This window comes from Eschscholzia californica, unplaced genomic scaffold (genome assembly GCF_041429995.1).
Source record: "Eschscholzia californica isolate CP2 unplaced genomic scaffold, dmEscCali1.0.p SCAF_5, whole genome shotgun sequence".
NCBI lineage: Eukaryota > Viridiplantae > Streptophyta > Magnoliopsida > Ranunculales > Papaveraceae > Eschscholzia > Eschscholzia californica.
This window is the reverse complement of record NW_028238472.1, coordinates 13,373,279-13,395,729: the sequence shown is the minus strand read 5'-3', so window position 1 is coordinate 13,395,729 and position 22,451 is coordinate 13,373,279. Positions and strand designations below refer to the sequence as shown.

At 33.7% G+C, this 22,451-nt stretch overlaps 2 protein-coding genes across 2 annotated transcripts; one reads left to right on the top strand and one right to left on the bottom strand.

The window, feature by feature from the left end:
* The first annotated feature begins 1,251 nt into the window (after positions 1-1,251).
* LOC147537221 (uncharacterized) lies at positions 1,252-4,202 on the top strand. The gene is made up of 3 exons (XM_086644662.1): positions 1,252-1,880; positions 2,863-2,886; positions 3,567-4,202. The coding sequence occupies exons 1-3, from the start codon at positions 1,673-1,675 to the stop codon at positions 3,866-3,868; spliced, it is 534 nt and encodes a 177-aa protein (XP_086500788.1). The 5' UTR covers positions 1,252-1,672; the 3' UTR covers positions 3,869-4,202.
* Positions 4,203-4,324: 122 nt separating this feature from the next.
* LOC147537220 (two-component response regulator ORR22-like) lies at positions 4,325-9,465 on the bottom strand. Its single transcript, XM_086644661.1, has 6 exons — positions 8,266-9,465; positions 7,654-7,806; positions 6,925-7,317; positions 6,747-6,823; positions 5,206-6,522; positions 4,325-4,731 (listed from the first exon to the last, which is right to left on the bottom strand). Exons 1-6 carry the CDS (start codon positions 8,411-8,413, stop codon positions 4,660-4,662), a joined length of 2,160 nt encoding a protein of 719 aa, XP_086500787.1. The 5' UTR covers positions 8,414-9,465; the 3' UTR covers positions 4,325-4,659.
* Between the last annotated feature and the right edge of the window lie 12,986 nt (positions 9,466-22,451).

Genomic DNA, 22,451 nt, shown 5'->3' with positions numbered 1-22,451 from the left:
GGTTTTTAAATCCTTTTTAGGATTATAGAGGATTAAATCTCCTATTAGGACCCTATTTTTGGTCTATAGACTCAAAAATTATAAAATAAGGGGGCTTTCAGAAAATGGATTTTTGAGTCAACAGTCCAAAATCTGGGGGGTAAACCCAAAAAAAATCCACTCTTGCCCAAAAATTAGTTGCAGGTCCAAATGTCAGTTTTTTTTTTATTCCCCTCTTGCCTTGGAGGGGACATGCTGACGTTTTCCTGAAAAAAAAAAATGTCTGGTAAATAAAATAATTTACCAGTACACGAAAAATTCAAAGTTTCAAAATTTTCAAACGAAATTTCAAATTCCCGCCCAGCAAACCATCTCTTCTCGGTAAATAAAATAATTTCCTGTACACAAAAAATTTCAATTTTCAAATTTTTTTGAAATTTTCAAACGAAATCTTTTTTTCGAAATTTTTGAAATTTTAAAATTTTCGAAATTTTCAAACGAAATTTCAAATTCCCGGCCAAAATTTCAAATTTTTTTGAAAATTCCCGGGCAAATTTTGAAATTTTTTTGAAAATTTAAAATTTCCGCCCAGCAAAAGTGTCTAGTATAGAAAAAAATTTCCAGTAAATAAAATAATTTCCCGGTCACAAATTTTCTTTTTCGAAGTTTTGAAATTTTCAAACGAAATTTCAAATTCCCGCCCAAATTTTCAAAATTTTTTACGAAATTTCAAATTCCCGCCCAGCAAAAATGTCTAGTACAGAAAAAAAATTCCAGTAAATAAAATAATTTACCAAAAAAAATTGCGTTTCCCGGGAATTTTTCGGTGGCTGTTCCGTAATTTTCTGAACAGTACACATTCTGATGGACGGGTTGTCAGATTATTTTTCAGAAAAAAAAATCGTTTCCCGAGAATTTTTTATGGCAATTTTGTAATTTTCGATGGCATGAACGGTAAATACTTTATTTTCTAAGGGCCCTTTACGTAATTTTGACCCCCCAAACTGACACATTGGACCTCCTTTACATTTTTAGGCAATTTTGGGTGGGATTTTCATTTTGACCCCCTTTTTGGACCAATGACCCAACCCCTCTTCAGAAAATAACCCAAAAACAAGAAAACCTTTACCCTACTCCTTTGCGTTTACAATAGCAGCATTGGAAAGGGGCGAGTTCCACCCCCCTGAGCCAACGATACCTAAAGCGATGCACTATTGGCCCGCCCCTACGATTGTCTTACGAAATGGTGTACTATGTCTTTGATCATAGAACATTGCGGCCCCACTTCATAATACCCTATGGGGAAGAATTTGACAGTTAAAAATGACAAATAGGAAATGTCTGGGATTAGGGATGAAAAATAGAGTTTGAATTAGGGGTGTATCCACAAATCAACAACATTTTCCCTTGAATATGAAAATTACAGATCCATTATTGAAGAGTTGAAAAAAAAAAACAGAGGTAGATCCAGATTTGGGTATTTTTCATATGTCAGAACTGTATCATCTTCTTACAACTCCAGAAGAAAAATTACATCTTTACAATTTAAACGGGTTAAAATTTAGTGGGTAATAGTTGTTCGAAATAAATATTTGCTTTTTTGAAGTCTCGGATCTGAGGAAGAATGTATTGAGCTTCAAGAGAATTCAACAAATAGTGAATGAGTTTTTAGTGAGAGAAAGTAGAGAGAGAGATGTCAAACGGTTCTCGACGTTCAGGAGCATGTTTGAGATGTTGTTTGGTATTATTAGCAGTTGCTTCAGCACTTTATGTATCTGGGCCAGCTTTATATTGGAGGTTTAAGAACGGATTTAGGTTGGGTGATGATACTAATGGAGTTTCTTGTTCACCTTGTATCTGTGATTGTCCTCCTCCTTTATCTCTAATGGAAATTGCTCCTGGTATGGGTTTTCTTCATTCTTTCTATATTTTTCATTTTTGATCTGTTTTTTTTGTAATTCATGTTGAAATTGATCTCTGTGATCAGCTTTCTAGTTGGTTTTTCCTTGTTGGGTTCTTTCACAATTCTGATTTTTTGATACAATTTTTATTGATTTCTATGATTGTAAGGATAGATAAGTGAACTTGGGAAATACCCAATTCAGCTTCTTTTTTCTTTCTAGGTTTATGATTATGATCTTAATATTCATTTACAAGGAATAGAAGCAAAATTTAGGGTTTGAGACTCTTTCTGGTATATCTGTAGGGGAAATTTGACATTTGTGTTAAGTAACATTGTGTTTATGAAGATAATTGCTGCTTCAGACGTCCTTCGATCTGATTTCCACCTAGCTGATTTAGGTTTATTGGCCATCAAGGTATGCTATTTGTGATTACTGGTGCCAAGAAGAAGGACAATAATGCTATTGAGACCTAATGAGTACTGGGTGAAACTTGCTCGAATTCAGTCCGACTGACGCCCTGTGGCCTCTTCCATATCTCAGCAACAGAACCCTAATATCAGCAGGTTGGCCTTTTGTTTATCTCAGGTTATGGTCCCAAACACTTGGGACGACGCCTGTTGGCCTTTTGCTAACCCTAGTGACGAAACCCAAACACTTGGGAACGACGGCCTGTTGCTATTTTTGCAAATCTGAAACCCAAGACTTGGGTACGTTAACAACCAGATGAAACCTCTTTTGTTGAACTTGTGACTCATTAGGTTCCGATATATATATTTGTTTAGAAAAGAAAGGTCAGCTTGTTCAATATTTCATTGGTTACTAGCTTCTTATATTCAAGTTTCTTCATCTGTTTTCGATCATTGCCATGAGAAAAAGGTCATTTGTTAAATGTTTATCTTAGTGTCTAGTGAAAAGAGTCTCTTATTTTAACTTCTATACTAACATTTGTCGTTCTTTTTGTTGTTGTTGCTTCTTGTAGGACTAGCCAATCTCTCTGTTGCAGGTTAGTGTTCTTAGAGACATAGTCCTCTAATTGATTCGGATTCCATGTAAATATCATATATATATATATATATATATATATATATATATATATATATATAGAAGATGAATAATATTCGACTATTAGTATTAATTTGGATGAACCACCACCTCTAAGACTTCGAATGCCTTGGTTTTCGGTTATTGACAAGTGTTGAAGTTCTAATACAAGCGTGTAGTACATCGATTGCGTATGTATCACCAAGAACATAACTCGCTTACTAAAATCCTAATTAACGATGAGTATCCAGAAAGGTAAACTTACTAAATCTTACCGTCTAATCCTCAAATTAGAAGCAATCCATAACTAGCTACTAGCTAGAAAGCAACCATGATGATTGACTAGAATGAATGTAACTGTACAAGTAACATTGTAAATAGTTGCTAAAAGGCTAAAAACATTCTGAAGTGTTGGATATATTTTATCTTGCCTGTGGTTCCTAAAAGGCTAAAAACATTCTGAAGTGTTGGATATATTTTATTTGATGTCTGTCATTTGCCATCTTTCAAGGCCGCTCACAGACTTCGTAGTTAGTTTAAATACCATATGATATAAATCTTGCGTGTTCTTTATCTTTTTTATTTTCTTCTTTTACGTTCGATTGTTATAATAAACCACTTTTATGATCGACAATGAAGCAGATTGTGGGAAAAACGATCCAGAATTAAACAAGGAAATGGAAAAGCAATTTGTGGATCTGTTAACCGAAGAGTTAAAGTTACAGGAAGCAGTTGCTCAAGAACACATTCATCACATGAACATAACATATGGAGAAGCAAAAAGGGTTGCTTCTCAGTACCAAAAGGAAGCTGAGAAATGTAATGCTGCCACAGAAATTTGCGAGGGAGCCAGAGAACGTGCCGAAGCATTACTTATAAAAGAGAGAAAGGTAACTTCCTTGTGGGAACAACGCGCTCGTACATTAGGGTGGGAAGGAGCATAGATCATACTCTTATCATACAATTCTTGCTACTTCTTTATTTGTTTCTAGCAATTCAAGATGTAATTTTGAATTTTTGAAACAAAATTATTGGTATTAGGAGCAGTCAAAAGATCTGCTTGGGGTTCTTCCAAGGACCAAAATAGCTAGTATATTTTAATTTTCCTTCCTTTCCTTCTTCCTCTGCCATAGTTTTGTAGATGAACCGATAAGCGAACTTATTATTGATGTTTAAGTTATTTGATCTTTGGGTTGGGGTTTCCTCTTCAAGATTTATGCTGATATATGTAATAGATATTAAGTTATATTCATAAATAAAAAATGAAGAGTTAAATCTTGTGGTTCTATCAACAAATTAAAATCCGGTCGAGCTAACCATTCAGACGAGTTTGACAAAAATAACACCGTACGTTCTAGTCACACAAGTAAGATCTGAATAAACAAAAACAAATACCATGATTTACAACTAATTGTGCTAAAATAATTGAACCAATTCATACATGAACTACTGCTATAAATGATGCATCCCCATATTTTCAAGATGAGGATAATGAAAAGGACAAGCCCTGATAAACACCCAAAAAAAAAATAATGGGCAAAAGCAAAAAAGTACAAGCCAATAATAGCAAGCTGAAATTAAATTACAGAGATGAAACATTAGATAAAAGCCAGGAAAGAACTTGAAGATGATGATGGTACAAAGCTCTTTGGGATGATGAGCAAGTTCATGACTTTTCTGTCACAACCTTTTTTTCTTTTTTGTCGAATGATATCGTTAAATTAAAACTGAAGTTTCACATACATGTTCTGACTGGGTAAATATCAGATCCGATATCTCCATCTCTTAACGTAAGCTCATCTCGCTCCTGCAAAACACCCAACTCAGAATTAAAAAGATGCACGTAATAAAGTTGACGACCCAATTCGTGAATTAAACATCATCAATGAAATGTTGAAGACCTAAACTTAGAAAACTACTGTTAGTTCTTGCATGCTTTTATTTGTCTAATTAGATCTTAGAACAAAATTTTCAACCTAAGTTCACTTTTTTTTTATCTAACTATGGTTTGGTGATAAACATGCAAAAATTCTTACAAACAAGGTATATTTGACTAATTTGGGCCATCTAAACAGCCTAGGGGTCGGCCATTTCCTTTATCGACATAATATCATCATCTCTAATTGAAGAATCATTTCTAGCTCTAGATTTGGAATAATGGAGTCCAAAAACCGCATAGTTTTTGTAAACTAGCTTCTAAATTTATCAGTTTAAAACATTGGAGAAATTGCCGAAAATAAACAATACATAAACCCACATTAGGGAGGAAAAGAGTGTTTACCCGTTTAATCATTGCACTCATTAGATCTTCTAAGGAGCCACAACTATTAGAGTTGATCCCACCTTGAAGCTTATTTTCATCCAATAGAAACTCTTCATTTAGCTTCATTCTCATGTCAATGGCAGACTTCTCAACCCCATTATGCTGCAACAAATATGAAGAACCAGAATTCGGTTGAGAGATTGATGTCAGACCCATCTTTCTGGTGCTCATTGTGTTGTTCTGGCCTAAAGAACTCAACCCACCCTGGACCGGCACTGATGAATTTAACGAACTGAAGTAAAGATTCGAGTTCTGGTTATATTCTTGTTTCTGATTATCCCATTTTGGTTTTGGAAGTTGCATACTATGACCAACGCTATCACCCATAATTCCATAGTTGGAGAACTTCTGGTTATTGTTCTGAACATTAACCCCAATTGAACCCGCTTGTAGATCTCTTCTTGTTTCTTGAAGATTTGCCGATACCAAACTGCTAGGAGGAACATTAAGTGAATTCATCCCCATCGAGGTAGAAACTGGAGAAATGTTATCTCTTGAATTACCGGAAGACAAATCCGGATGAGTATAAGAATGATCATCCAATTGGAATGGACTTGACTGAAACCCACTTAATGGAACGGCAGTTGGCCAATTGTCATTGCATCTACTCTGCTCAGGTAAATGAGAAGAAACACCAAATCCAAACTGGAACGAGTCGGAGTTGATTGAGGAGGGTAACTGAACAGAAGGTTGATTTCCAAACCCTACCCGACTTTGTGTTTGTTGTGGTACTCCTTGTAACATCAAGGAATTGTTTTGAACATTAAGAAACGAGTTGTTAGAATTACATAGGGTTACTCCATTATCTGAATAACTACTCGGACCAGGAAAAACAGTTGGATCTATAGCTGTGGAGAACTCTCCGATCCGGGAAACACTTTTATTTTGTTGTAATTGGTCGAGCTCAAGTGAAGTTGGCAATCCTTGAAGAAAATTTCCATTTTGGTTTCCGGGTAAAACAATTTGCTGGAGCTTTCCTAGATCAAGGACGGAGTTGCTCGAGTTTTGGGTTCGACCTAGTTGCATCATTCCAGATGAAGGCCCGCGTATGCCCAAACCAACCGGAGTGTTTAATCTGCCGAGCATTCCAACTGGGGAATATGAGCCAAGGGAAGCATTTGGTAGCTGTCCGGAGCCCGCAAAACTATGGAAATCACCAAATCCATCCAATGAGCCCATCCGTAGATAGGCCGGGTCTTTGGCCCCTAAGGCAGCAACCATGTTTGCTTGTTGGCTTGCCACACAGCTAATCCTTTTCAAATAAAGCCTATATTTCTGCAACCAAGAGAAGACAGGAATATTCAGTTAATGATACAGACAACGGCTCTTGTTTGCAGATATGGATCCGCTTTTTGGATTATATCTGCTGGAAAACAAATATTCAAGCACATTTTTCCTGGATATCTGGATTTCCTGTTTTCGAAAACAATGAAAAGTATTTGGTTCACAAAGCAAATGCAATTGATGGAAGCCAAGAAAGAGAAGGTAAATATTCATGCCTGAAGATGACTTGCTACATTTTCTCGTGTAAGCCTGTCGACATTCATTATATCTAGTATCTTCTTAGGTACGGCCTCTGTAACAAAAAAACCAAGAACAAGAAGAGTTCAAAATTAACACATGAATAGCTACATAAACTAAATTTCTGGTCTTAATTATGAGGAGAAAAGAACATACTGTCAATTCCCAATTGATTTACGGCCGCAACAAATTTCCTGTGAAGTTCCACAGACCAAACAACCCGAGGCTTCTTTTGGGCTGATGGATCGTCGTTGTCATTCTCATCACAATCATCATCATCATCTTCCTCATTTTGTTCCTTCCTTTTTCTGTTAAGTTTTCCATTTTGATCATCACCTCCACTTAGTGTAGGCCCTTTTCCACCTCCACATGTTCCTTGATCAGACGTGTTATCAAAATTATTTCCTTTCGGCTCTACCTTCTTTCGCCTAATTACATGTTGCCATATGTTCTTGAGCTCCTCGATTCGAACAGGCTTCAACAAGTAGTCACAAGCCCCATGAGAAATCCCCTTCATCACAAGTCTCGTGTCGCCATTTCCCGACAACACTAAGATCAATCAAAAAGGAAAATCAAAATCTCGGACGAGTGATTTAATTCCTGATTTTCCATTTGGAGAATTCCATAATGTATACTGAAACACATGAAGCTAGCTTGAAGAACCTTTGTTTATATTCAAAATTTAGCTATCTATCCAAAAATAATGAGAAATACTATTAACGGCAAATACAGCCCGAATTATATATCAAACAAGCAACCAGATCACTAGTGAAGAATACCCAAATTGAGTTTTGATAGGAATTTGGTAATTAGATTAAAAATTATGTTAGTAATTGGTCAAATAGGGCAAAAGTAAAGCTACAAAAAGAGCATTTTTTGACTTACTTATAACAGGAAGGTCCATTTCAAGACCTACAAGCTCAAGAAGTTTGAATCCATCCATGTCTGGCATATGAACGTCGCTGATAACGAGATCGAAGTTGTTCCTGTTTTCCCTCAGCATCTTTAGTGCAGTAACTGCCTGAGTAGTTGAAGTAACTGAAAACACAAAAACAAAATAAAAAATGAACCAGATTGAAAATTTGAAACTTTGACTCATTTAATGCACCCAAATATCAATCTGATCTTGGCTAAGATCATGAAAACAACCTGATCTAATATGACAGAAACAAGATCCAATATCAGGTAACAAAATCAATACTCTGACGAAATTTCACTTAATAAATCTGCTCAAAATTTAGATCATAAAAGAGAGAAAAAAAAATAACATTTGAAGATCTTGTTTTTCTGAATCAATTCATAAGAAACCAAAATAAGAACAGCAAATGAAATCAATATGACCTCAAAATAGAAAAAGATGAAATACCCATTTACAAAATATCAAATTTAATGATGAAAAAAACAAAAAAAATGGGAAAATTTGATTAATTGGAAAAAATTGAAACAAACAAGTAGTCAAGCTGAAAAGAAGATAAGAACCCTAAGAAGTTCTCTTACCATGATATTGACATCTACGAAGAAGAGTCTCTAAAACCCTCAAGCAAGTAAGATCATCATCAACAGCTAAAACACGCATACCAATCGGAAACTGATCATTATTAAGATCATCTTCATTCATACTTCCCCTTATTTCCTCAACTGTCATTTTTTAGTAATGATCTTCAAAACCCAGAGAAGAAAACTTATAATATGAATACCCAAATCCTTCAACTTCAAACAAAATCAAAATACCTCAAATCAGACTCTTCTTCCCTACCAAACCCAGAAAAGAAACAACTCACTTGGTTAGATAGAGAGAGAGTTGTTCTAATCTCTAACACCCAAGAACACAATGAAATCTCTCTCTCACTCTCTCTCTCTCTCTCTCTCTCTCTCTCTCTCTAGACTCTTTCTCTCTCTACCTTTTGCTTTTTTTTTTTTCCTAAACTGTTATCAGTAGAAGCATATTCCTCTCAAAAGAAACTGGTCTTCGGCGTGGTAAAGCTAGTATCTAGGTCCCTAGGAGGTAGAGACTTGGAGAAAAGGAGAGGAGATAGTGTGGTTGTTAATTATGATTGTAGGTAATAACATGTATTAATCTTTAATTAGTAAACTCTAATCAAGGGTATTTAACAAATATATGATATTTTATGGATTTATCTTGAATTTTTCATTTTTAGTACTAGTACATTTTTTTAATGATTATGGTGGGACCTAAGCTTAAAGGGTTCCGATCTCCACAATTTACCCTAACCCTCTAATTCTTGTTTATTAATAATTTGTGGGTCACCTCTCTCAATGGAATCATATTCATACCCAATTATAGAATACAAAGTAAAGATAGGATTGTTATTGTTAAAAAAAGACTATCATAGTTCAAAGAGTCTTCCCATGTTAACATCTATACAAAAATGTAAAAAAGAAACATAAAATGAATCCATTATTATTATAGCTCTAAGATTAATAGTTGTAATTGTGAACCACATCTCTTTTTGGGATAAGATCGGTCATAAGGCATAGGTCAAATAGAATGTTGGTTGTTTTGAGGTTTTGTTTTGTTATTTCTTTTTTCACCATTGTAAGATGATAAATAACAATTGTTTTTTATCTTCGAGAAATAATTCTTAATATTTAGCATTGATTCAAAGAATTTTAGACAAAGATAAAATTTATTTGAGATTACAGAAAAAAGACATAGAAAATAAACAACTAAGATGTAGAATGACAAGATACTAGTTATTTCAAGATAATTTTTTTTTAAAATGAGGTTCGAGGTCACTATGTTCTAATTCAAGATCAATTTGGTCTAGTACGTTTTAACAAAGATTTTTGTTTTGAAACTCATTATTCATGTGAATGGTTGACTTTAGCCATTTTAAATATGACATGAACAACGTGACACGATAACTTATTATGTGAAATATACTCAAATGGCTATTATGCCTCCTAACCAGGTGAGGCTCCACAATTAAAATTTATGAATGGCTTAGTCAAAGAAACTATAGGGGGAAACACACAAACACTAGGCCAATATCATCCTGTATTTTAAAAGAATTCAATGTGTAAGAAGTATGGTCGTCCGTTTTTCCTCAAGGAGCGTGATAAAGATTATTCTAATGGAGGCAAAATTTCTTTGATAAATACGATTTAAACTCGTAACTAAAAGTCCAAACAATGAAATAATATCAGTCAATTTACATTAACTTTGTTTACCTACTAAAATCATTCTCATTGTTTCCCCTCTTTGCTAATACGGAGTATGATTATTAATGTTTTAAATTTTGTTGATCTAATGTACAATTATTACTACATTGGGCAAAATAGGTGATTCCCACTCACAAATTTCTTGAGATATGTTTTAAATTTTGTGTCTTAAAAAAAATACCCTAAACAAAATTTCAAATTACTTGGACTTTCATGATTTTGACCATTAATCTAGTTAAAGAAAAATTGATACTCATATTAGTCAATGTATTGACATAATCATTACCTAAGTGTAACCTGCATGAAATTAACTCAAAATAAGATGTCATCCGACTAGATTAGAGAATCTTAACATGTCTCAGATCAATATTAAAAGTCACAATTGACCAAAAAAAATGCAATTAATGTGGAGGTCTAATTACATGTCATAATCACTCCTTAACAATCTAATCATTAGAGATATAATCCAACGGTTAAGATTCAGGGCGACGGTCTAACCTAAGGAGCATAGGAACAGTAACAACTGAGTGGTAGGATGGTAATTAAATGAGGTTAGAAGGTACATTTTGTACGTGTAGTTAATCATGTTGTAATAAGTGACGTTTCGAATTTTGATTGGGTAAAAGATAGAAGGCGGAGGTAGGGTCCACTTCAGATTCTAAGTTCAGAAAGTGATGACATATAAGAACCGTTGATTTAGTATATGTACGAACGGACGGATGGGATTAATTGGATCTTATGTGTGGGACCTACAACAATTCGGGGGTGGGGGGACTAGTTTCATCGAGGGAGAGCATACACGCGTGCCGTACACTGTGACTAATGGTGCAGTCTGAAACAGCTCGAGTTTTTTTTTAGTGAGAGAAAATTTTCAGAGAGCCGTCCTTTTCAGGACAGTGTCTTTCTCTCTCTAATACATTTTTGTTTTCATTTATGGATATTTATCCAGCCATAGTGCGGGTGGGAATCGGGCGGGCTCGGGTAATCAGTGACGAAGCCAGAATTTTTTTTGATGTGGGGGCACATCTAAGTCAATAAAAATAACGAAACCATATTTTTTTTTTTGTTGAGGTAATAACGAAACCATATGTTATAATAAGAATGACTTTTACTGTTTTTATGGATATCTTTTTCTAGGATCAAAAAATTGAAACACATTAAAAATAACATCAACAAACACCAAACATAAGCATATATTGACATAAAGTTAACTATTTTAAAACTAATGATAAATCAAAATTACTTTGAAAGCTAATATATAAGATACTACTAATCATCAAGATATTTTGTAAAAGATATTTTAGTTTTGCATGGAGTGAAAATGTTATGATACCTTAATTTAATTTAACTAAGATGAATAGAAAAGAAAAATCATTTATCTAGCTATTTTATTTTGATGTCACGACTAAAAAAAAAATTCGATTGTATCTTCGTAAAATATTCGATTGTATATTTGTAAAAAGAAATATTGATACCAAAATGTATAATTTTTGTATCTTTTTTTGTTTTCTAATCATAATTGAAATTTAGTTTTAAATTGGTAAATTATGGTGGAATGAATTTTTTTTTTCTTGGAAGTCGACTACGATCAACGTCAGTCGTTACAATTAACATTGATACATCATAGATGTGATAAGCTCGATAACCACCCAACTAGACAATGACCTAAAGGCCAACTACATTATTTATACCCTAATAATCTCAATTCAAATAACCAAAGATTCCACCTTCTCTGGGATTCAAACCTAGGACCTCCAGGGCTTGAGGTGAGGTCATTGAGCACTTGAGTTGTGGGTAGTTGGTAAATTAATGTACCGTCATAAATTAAAAGGGGGGGGGGGGGGTCATTTGAGTTTCAAAGTTTGAGTTAATGGGTTTGACACATTAAAGAACTAATTTAGACATGAGCAAACTAAAGGCACCTATTTGAAAGGAAAGGAACTTGCATTTGGGCATGTGGGGCATGCGCCCCCACGAGCCCCTATGTGGGCCCGCCCCTGCGGGTAACTATGAGCCGGACTCGGGCGGATCGGGCTAGGATAAGTCGAGCCCGCGAGAGGGAGTCGGGCGGATCAGGCCGGACCAAACACTCCCTATAAGAGCCCGTAACCCGTCCGAGGCCGGCTGCCCGAGCGGGTTCCAACGGACTCGGATTTTTGTGACTTAAAAAATATATATAACAAAAACAATTGTTTAATAAAAAACAATTGTTTAATAAAAAACAAATTATTTAATAATAAACAAAATTACATAATTATCAAAAGGTCCAAATCATCTACTAATAAACAAACTTTTACTGAAGATGAACAAATCATCTACTAATGAACATATACATTAATGAAGAGATCTATTAATAGATGAAAAAAAAATCTGTAGATATAACATTCTAGGTTTTTTTAAAAACAAATCAATCTATATATACAACTCTGTAAATGTACAGATGGGTTGGTTCATAAGATTATTTTAAAGATGAAGACACCAATTGTAAAATCAAAATAAAACTAGATAATCCATGACTTTTACAGAAAAAAGATAGAGAGGAATGAAAAACACTTCAACTACAGAAAATAAATCTTCCTTTATCTTCTTGCTTTGTAGATGAACATATCTGCTTTTGTTACCGAACAAATCTTCGTTTCCCTCTTAAAGAGACCAAGAGGAACCTTTGAAGATGACCAACCCTTATATATCTCCTTGATTTGAAGACTTTGAATTGAAGATTTCAACCGATCTATTAATGTGCTAGAAACTAAAAGGAATAAAGTAGAACAAACACTAATCTACAAATGGAGAATGGAGGCTAGATGAAAAAGAAATTGAGTTATGAAAGTGATATTCAGAAGAATGAAAATGAGAAGTTTTCTCTCTACTGTTAGTGGCTAGCCTATATAAGGGGTGAGGTTAGGGTTTATGGGAATGAGATAGGTAGCGGGCTCCATTCGGCCGGGCTTATCGGGCCCGACGTCGGGCAAAGGGCTCTGCCCGTGTCCCGACCGTTAAACCCGTCTTAACGGGCCGGGTGAGCCCGCCTCGGATTCTTTTCGGGTCTCGGGTTGCTACGGATTGGGCGGTTAGGCCCGGGTAACGGGTTCTAGGACCGTTTTCCCAGCCCTAGTCCCAATCGATCCATACCGAGTCTAATTGACTAGACTCCCGTACAGAAGACGTCAACTTGCGTTCCGCTAACCTGTTTACAAGAAATTTTGGATCGGTTGACAAGACTGGTATAAGTAGGGTTTATGCTAAGGCAGCTATTGATGTTAGTTGTAATCAAATATTTCGGGAAGTAGAAAGAGAGAGTTGGTCAAACGGTGGGATTAGAGTTTTAGTGGCTATATAAACTAAAACTTTAGAGATATCTTATTTTCTGAATTCTCACTAATTCCTTGTGTAACTTGTTTTCTTATTAGAGTGGAAATCATTTCGTCGTTGTTCGGCATGAAGTAGGTCTCACCAACCGAACCACGTAAATCTGGATTTATAATGTGTTTACTTTCTTATTGTTTTTCTTAGTTTATTTGATTTTGTGACAACATATATCATAACAATATTAAGAAGTTTTGTGTTTTTTTGTAATGATTATATGAAACAGAATCACCTAATTTGTTTGAGGATTGTGTGACTCGAATGGACTTCAAGCCAGACAAGTATGAACTATTAAATCGAATTTAACATAAATAAATGTTCTGGAAATTGATCTGAGTCAATGCACGAAGGAAGATGACAAGAACCACCTTTCAAACGAGTTCAAATTCAAGTAGTGAGATCCAAAATCAATCTACCGAATAGTTATACCAAAAACAAGTCTTATAGATAGGGGTGTCAGTGGATGATTCAAGTGCCGAACTAGCCAAACACGAAACCTATGAAAAAATCAGGGTTCTTGTTCTAAGCAATTTTAGTTCAATACAGGGGCTTATAAAAAATATGGGGACCAGTCGGGTATTAGATACTTACCAATTCGATCAAAGACTTGTTATTTAATCACTTGTATGAGTAATTGAAAATACTTCATTTAAAAACTCAATTATTTTGTTACAACCTTATTAGGGGGAGATATATGATTTAGCGGTTGAACTTTAGAACAAAATGTACTACATTGAAATTATTTTGAGAATTAACTTCATTAAAAAGTTCAAAAAAAAAAACTTCATTAAAAGGGTTAAAACCCCACTAGGGAGTTACAGTGAAGTTGAAACAAGCAGACTCTATACCCTTAAGGGCAAGACCAACGTGGGGCTCGGACTCTCAATTTTGGAGGCCCGACGCTTTTCTCAATTCCAACGTCCCAAATCAATTAAAATGTGATATTATTCGAGAGAGATAATTTCAAAAAGATAAACATACAAAAAAAATTTATAGAAAAATATTTTAAAAAGAAGTATTTAAAATAGTAAAAAGATTAAAACAAAAAGCAGTTTAAATTTTTTTTAAAAGATTTTAAAAATAAAATAAAGTGGGATGGATCCCTTTTTCAGGGGATCCACCCCAAATATGGCCGTTGGGACAGGCCAACGGCCATATTTGGAGGCTTAGAGTCCGGGAGCATGGGGCTCTCGGGTTGGAAGGTTGGGGCTCCCAAATTTGAATTGGGAGCCCAGCCCCACCCCATATTGGTTATGCCCTAACAAATGGAGGTATTACATTGAAATACTAATAAAATTAAGAAAGTAACTCAGATTGAGCCAGTTGGTGCACACAAGTATTTCCTGCTCTACGGACATAAGCGAAAGACACCACCACACAATTCGCTAGCTCTTTGACTTCTAGAAGGAACGATTGGATTCTCCAAGGCATGTAAGTAATCTTGATTGTCCCTCATTGCTTCAAAATCCGATGGCAATATCCTTCTATGATAATAGATACAAACCATAGATCCGCTATCATTTCATACCCAAACTTAAGAGCACAAACTTCACTGCTCAACGACAATCCTCTCCTCTATTCCTTCACTTCCACTCTGTATTTTGCAAAAAGAGGTCTCGCTGGGCCAAAATCTAGTCTGGATCAATGGCTTAGTGATGTAGATCATATTGGGCATCTCGACCAGGCCTAATGGGCCTCACGACCATGAGAGGGAAGACCCACATGGCCAAGTCTAGTTAGGTCAGATTTAGGATTATTATTATTTCTGTCTATCTTTATGAGATTAGGATTAGTAGCCAACAAGAAATTAAGTGTTTAGAGAATATTTCTTTCCTCGTTTATGTTGATCTGAAAGTCTAGTTTGAGTCTATCTTAAGGTGTCTAAATCCCTATAATAGGGAGTCCAGTCTGTCTTATTTTACATCTTCGAATATTATCAATAAAATCTATCTTGTTTGCATCTCTTTTTTGAGTTATTTAGTTGTTATTTGGCTTAGTTTATTGTTAGTTTAATTACTTGTTTCAATTCCGCTGCGTCTACATCACTTGGATTAAACGAAAATAACCTTCGTCTAGGAAGACCATACGAGAAGTCTAAATATAAAGATTTCAATCCTAGATGGAGATCAGATTTCGGGGAAGGGGGACTCCCTTCGCTGGAATGGGAGTGAAGAGAGAGAGAGAGAGAGAGAGAGAGAGAGAGAGAGAGAGAGAGAGAGAGAGAGATGTCTAGTGGTGGTAGTGGTGGTGGGAGAAGGGGAAGAAGAAGAGAAAAAACAATCAAGTTTGAAAGTCAATGGAGAAGGTTGTCGGTTGACGATCGTCTACTAGTGGAGAAGGTTGTCGGTTCAAGTCTGATTTTCATTGTACCGAAAACACTACCTATACTTAGTTTGAACATAATAACCAATGGAATGATTATACTCCCTCCGTCCCAAATTGAATGACCTAATTTCTATTTTGAGTTGTCCCATTTTAATGTCCTATTTCTAAAAATAAACAAAAGAACTTTTCGCTCTTTCCAATAATACCCATTATTATAAATTTAATGACAACTTTATTTAAAAGTAAGTTCAACTTTTTTCATTGTAAATTAAAATAGTTAATGAGGATACAATTGGAAAACCCATGTTATATTTTAAAGTCAAACATTAATTAATGATGTTCCCTTAAAAAGTTGGGTTTTCAAAATAGGTCATTCATTTGGGACTGAGGGGGTACTATTCATAGCGTAGTTGATCCTAACATATGTAACTTTATAAAAGCTATTGACACTACAAAAATGAAGGCTTTTAGCGACGGTTTGGAACCGTCGTTAATGCACTAAAACCGTCGCGAAAACTATTTACTAACAGATGAAAATCCGTCGCGGAAGCCTCCGTCGGCAACACTATCAGCCACAATTGGGAGCGACGGCTATGAAATCCGCCGGTAATAATGACTATTAGCGACGGATTTTGCTTTACAAGAACCGCGCTATTAAATCTAGGCGACGCTATTAAACCGTCGGTAATAGGTAGGTTTTGATTTTTTAAAAGAAATTACATATTTCTAAACAATAAATTGAACCTTCCATTTGGAATTAATCGATTTAAAATATTTACAAATCATTCGTGAAAATACTATAATATCATTCAAGTTTGGAATCAACTAATAAACACTAAACAACTTCAAATTTTTGGAGACCATAAACATCCTCGAACGTGAATCAGGGAAACAAAATCGAACAACACATTTTCTGGCTTCCTATAGATTGCTGCAGCCGCAAATCCACTTTATCCTCTTCAAATGTCACCACTTCCCAGCACATCTTCTTTGTTAGTTTAGACATAGCTGGAATTAAGAACGAAAATATCCTTTAAGAATAGGTAGAGATTATCTTTCAATCAACACTATCAACAGACAAGATCTTTAACTTTTTAGTCACTGAATGAAACAAATCAGAATTATAAAGAGTGAACACTAACAATTACATTTAGAATAACAACATACCAGCATGAGTGCACGCTGACAATTATATGATAATTTTATCCCCTTTCAGTAGTAGATGGTAGTAGTAAAAAAAGAGAGGCTTAACCACGAACAAATGAATGAACGAGAAAGTGAATATTCAGACTGAAGGACATGATAACTTGAAATGGCAGCTCACCTCTTCTGGCAAATTTACTGTGGGTTCAGTGTACCAACAACTAGCTGTAACCCAATGGCAAGTACATCCGGTAGAAATTGCATTGAATTTCATTTGGAATATCAAACCCATTCCTAGAATAATTTTATTTTTATGCAAATGTTACTCCTCTAGTCTACCAGTGAAACAACGTATTGGTAGATATATTGAGAACTCCTTGGACGACCATTCATGTAATAATGTGAAAACTATGGAACATGCCATGTTGCATTATTACTTACATAGAAACCTTTGGTTTTATTTTAATATTAGATCCACTAACAACTTATCTCTAGTCGAATGGATATTGTGTTGAAAACTGGATATCACTCCAGGATATACCAAATACAACTTCAAGCTACTATTGTCTAGCATATTTGGAAAGCTAGATGTGAAAGTTGCTTTCAATAGAGAAATATTGATCTAAAAACAAGTAATTGACAAAATAAATGCCTTCCCAATTCGTAACGGAGCTTGCAATTTGACAAAGAAATCTCCTAAAAGAAGAACTTGGCTACCGCCAACCAACCCTTATGTCAAAATTAATATTGATACATCTTTCAACCAGATTAACAAAATATGAAGAATAGGTTGTATCATTCATAATCATAATGTGCAGTTATGTCAGCTAAAACATCCACCCTAAGAGCTCGAGGGAAAAAATGAAGCAAAAGCAATCTTATTTACCATACAATCGGCAGCCAACTGCAAGTTCAAACACATTTTAATTGAAAGTGATTATGCGGCGCTTATCAACGATCTTATGGATGTGAAAAAATCTATCCAATGATAATCAACAGGACATATAAGGAAAATCAAGAATGACTTCTCGCAATTCAACGACATCAAATTCTCCCATATTCCTTGAAGTGGCAATTCTCGACATGAACTCTTACAAAATGGGCGTGAAGAAATAATTGTACTAGAATTTTAATTTTGTTCCCAATTTGATTTCCATATTTTATTGTAATAGTATGCTAATTTATTAATGTTAGTGCCTTTGCAAAAAAAAAAAGAAAAACAATAAATCGCCAATTAAAGTCACGTACCGGGTATACATCGCGTATCCGTCGCGTATACCTAATGGGTATTGAAATTTTATAGATTCCAATCGGATACTAAACCTTCATCGAGTGTAAAAATGATAAATGACATAAATGGTCCAGATTCATGCATGGTTCTTGATTAATGGGTACTCATTAACCGCCTTATCATATAAAGGATTTGTTTTCGCTTTCATTATCAAGAATTTTTTAGTCTAAGGTCCAAAAATATGGGGGGTAATTTGTCATATATCCGCTCCTAAATCAATAAACACTATAAGGCCAAAATAAAACATGAAACAGAAAATAAATTAAAAAGTGTACTTTTTGGTGGACCATATGCTTCAAGCCATTTATTTTCTTCCATTATTGCCCTTTTATAAATGTGTTTTATCCTATGGTAAACCAAATGTTTCTTGTGCTGAGTTAATAAATATATTCTTTCCATAAATTTACGAGAGAAAATTATGGTCAAAATTTATTCTAAATGTTTATTTCCAAAATTTATAATTGCCCAGACCAACATACCAAATCAGCCAAGCTTGTCTTAATAATGAGATTCCCTTCTTTCTCCTTCCCCCTAACTACATTCTTACAACGGTTCTATCTCTACAAACTATTTTATCTTGGAAATCATTATGAAAATTATATATATGTTGATTAAATTTCGAATCTTCTTAAAATATTTATTTAATTTTAACAACATACTTAAATGTAACATTTTTTATAACGTTTTTCGTAAGAAAAGAAGTTGAATTTTCCAGCACTGCAATCTTGTTTTGGTAAAAAAATAATATAAACTGATATATATTATGCTGATATTTTTAATATTTTTATACCATTTTACTAATTCTAATTGTATAAAACGTGTTGTTAAAAAAATTCATAAATTTTCTTGTAGCATTTCTTTGATTTTTGCATAAATTTTGGCAACTCTACCAACATCTCCTAACTCTAAAAAATCCATCATATTCTTACAAACGTAAATAAGTTGTATTTAACTACAATAGAAGTACATAGATTTACCGCAAGATTTTACGTTTTTATTCTTTCACATTAATGCTTTCGCCAGTGGCGGACCCAGGAATTTTATATTGTGGGGGCACTTTTAGTTATAATAAAAAAAATTAAATTATTCAAAAATTTAGATGTAATGTTCAAGCGAATGCTTTTTTATATCTTATAACTACGCCGCCGACATACTAGACTACTGTTAACTTGCGAGTTGCATTAACTACAATATCAATATAATTAATTTTATACCCATTCGAATTTTATAAAAATCATAATGTGTCAATTTATTTCAAAAGAAAGAGAACTCTTTATGTCTTGAAAAATGATCACCGCAACTTATGTTTGTATAAAAGTTAAAAAGGCACAGTAGACGAAATTTAGGAAAATAATCAAAATATAACAATATATGTACAATTAATCTTATATACGTTCGAATTTTATAAAAGAATTTAAAAAAAAAAAACAGAGAACCCTTTATGTATTGAATAATGATCACCGCATCTTATCTTTGTAAAAATCTATAAAGAAAAAGGAAAGATAGATAATAGATGGAATCTAAAAAAAGATAGTCAAAATATATACATAAATGATATAAAAAAGAAGACGTAATAATATATAGAAAAATGAAGCCAACAAAGTTAATGAGAGTCAACATCGAATTAATACAGATAAATTTTTTTAAAGAATAACTGATTTATAAATAGGGGTTGAAAGAAAAAAGTAAAAGAGTTAAACAATAATTGATAACAAAAAAAGGGGTATAATTTAACAAAAGAAACTTAATGAAGATGAAAGAGAAAAACTAAAAAAAACTTAAAGAATAACTGATTTGTAAATAGGAGTTGAATGGTAAAAAGTAAAAGAGCTAAACAATAATTGATAACAAAAAAGGGGCACAATGGAGTTTAACAAAAGAAACTTGATGAAAATGAAAGACAAAATTAAAAGATGTGGATGGTGGGATTTGAGCACAGGTCGTACGCAGGGACAACTCCTTCTCTTTTTTTTTGTTAAAAAGGGACAACTCCTTCTCAGTCCATCCCACCAGAATCTTAATGCTTGTCACATAATTGTTTTATGCCTTTATATATTAGTTACTTCTATTTGATGATAGAATTTAACGTCGGACCTATGGGGGCCCGTGACCCCACGGGCCCCTACGTGGGTCCACCCCTGGCTTTCGCACCATTCAATGTTTATTTATTATGTAAATGCACAGGTTACCCGATCATGAAATAGATGTTAGCGAACAAACTTGTTTTGCCTCTTATATGAAATGAGGAATAACTAAGAAAAAGTCATGTGATCCTATCTTCACCCATGTAGAGTCAAACGTTATATAGATATGCTCAAAGATAATAAAAAACATTGTCGAAATCGTTGTGGTATTTCTAGCATTTTTCATTAACTCTCAACATTTTTAATGTATTTCACGATATTTATACTAAAATCTTAGAGTAATTAAAATTAAGAGAAACTCATTACAACATAATCAATTACAATACACTCAATTACAATACACTAAATTACAAGAACTAATAACTTAAAGATTTTTTTTTTTTCATTTATCCTTCAATTCATCCAGTAACAACCAAGCTAATTCACTCTCGTGCTTTGCGCTTATATTATTAAATCTTTGACTAACATCCCATGTGAAAAGTGTTTATAGTTAGATTCGGTCACAAGTTCATCCACGTGTAAAATCACAAACAGTCACAATCTCGTCTGTAAATTTGTAAACTATATAAGTGTTTAAACAAGTGCTTTTAATTCATGGAATGATAAAATAAAAAAACGTAAAAGAATCAAAATGTAAAACTTTACGGAAAATCTGTACAATTCTACTGTCGATAAAGTCATTTTGAGAGTAAAGTTGTCAGGGTTGTAAAATATGTTTATTTTAGTTAGAGTTTAGAAAATGTTGGTAATATTTCACAATTAATGCAAAATCAAAGAAGCGCTACAAGAATTTCAGGGTGTTTCTCACTGTAAAACAAACACGCTCATTCAAAATTACAAAATGTAATGATTTTCTGGGTAAGTCAGAAAATTAAAAAACGTAAAAATGCCGTTAAAATCAAGAAAATGCTATGAGAATATACAAAAGTTTGTAAAATATATAATTACTTTTCATGCAAATTTTTGTTGATAAAACAAGATTGTAGAGAGAGAATGAGTGTGACAATCTGAATGATTTATTTTAAGAAAAAGATTGGTATCTTATCTTTAAGAATAAGAATAGCAAAACTATGCACGGTGTAACAATCTATCGTTGAAAAAAAAGTGAGAATATAATAAAAGAAGAAATTTAATCCATTGAACATCATGTTCTTCTAGATTTTCTCCAAGTGAAGACTAAAAAGTGTGGACGAATTTTCTCTGTGATTTCTCTAGATTTTCTCTCGGTAAACTGAAGAAGAAAGAGTTATGATCGATTTTCTTTGGGTGAAAATATTAAGGAAACATTCCTTTAAACGGGAAAGACAATTTTTTTTTTTGAGATGGAAACTTCTTATTAAGAAATTAGTTTCATGAAACTGAGAAGACTATTTGTATCTTTTAATCTGGATAAATTTATTTAACCTGGGATAGGTTAGGTAGTATTAGAGAAAAGAGAGATTAGACATGTAAATTACTCTCAATGGATTTATTGTTTATTTATCAATTGACCCTGTGATTTTGGATCTAAAACCCATCTCCCTTATTAGTAATGGTTCTATTTATCCATTTACTTGGATCTAGGAGTGAAAGCTAAAAAAGAATAAAAAGGAGAATCAATTCCTATTTGTCATTGTACTTAAGGATCAAAAGGTAAACTTTAACAAAGAAGAAATCAATGAAGAAAAAGATCACATTATCTGCATAAAAGATTCTTTTATTAAGATCGCGGTTTTGGGGAATAAAAAAAATCTCTGGGGAATAAAAATTCTCTACAAAGTTGGTCAACCAAGATTGACTTTTTTTTTATATCTATTTGTTGTTATAGGGCTCCCAATTTTAGAGTTAAACAAAACTAAATTTTCAGAAGATCCTATAAACGAATTTAGAAAGAACTTTTATAAATTTGAGCAAAATCTTTCTAGGGTTCTAAACCCTAAACTCTTTCCAAGTTTCTTCTTTTCTTCATCTTATTTTTCAAAGCTTTGTTTTCTTCTAATCACTAAACCCTAAAAACATATGAGAACAACCTAATATGTTTAGAAGTGAATATGTTTTAGGATTTCAAAATTAATTGATTTTTAGGGTTTATAATGTGTTTATCTTGGGGAGGATTAATGGAGGAAGAAACTTGCTTTGGACATTCCATGGAAGATGTATTAAGGACTTCAAAATATTTTGTTTGATGATTTCTAGGGTATAAAATGTTTTTTTCCTCTTTATCTCTCTAACTTTGTTGTTGATTTTAGAGA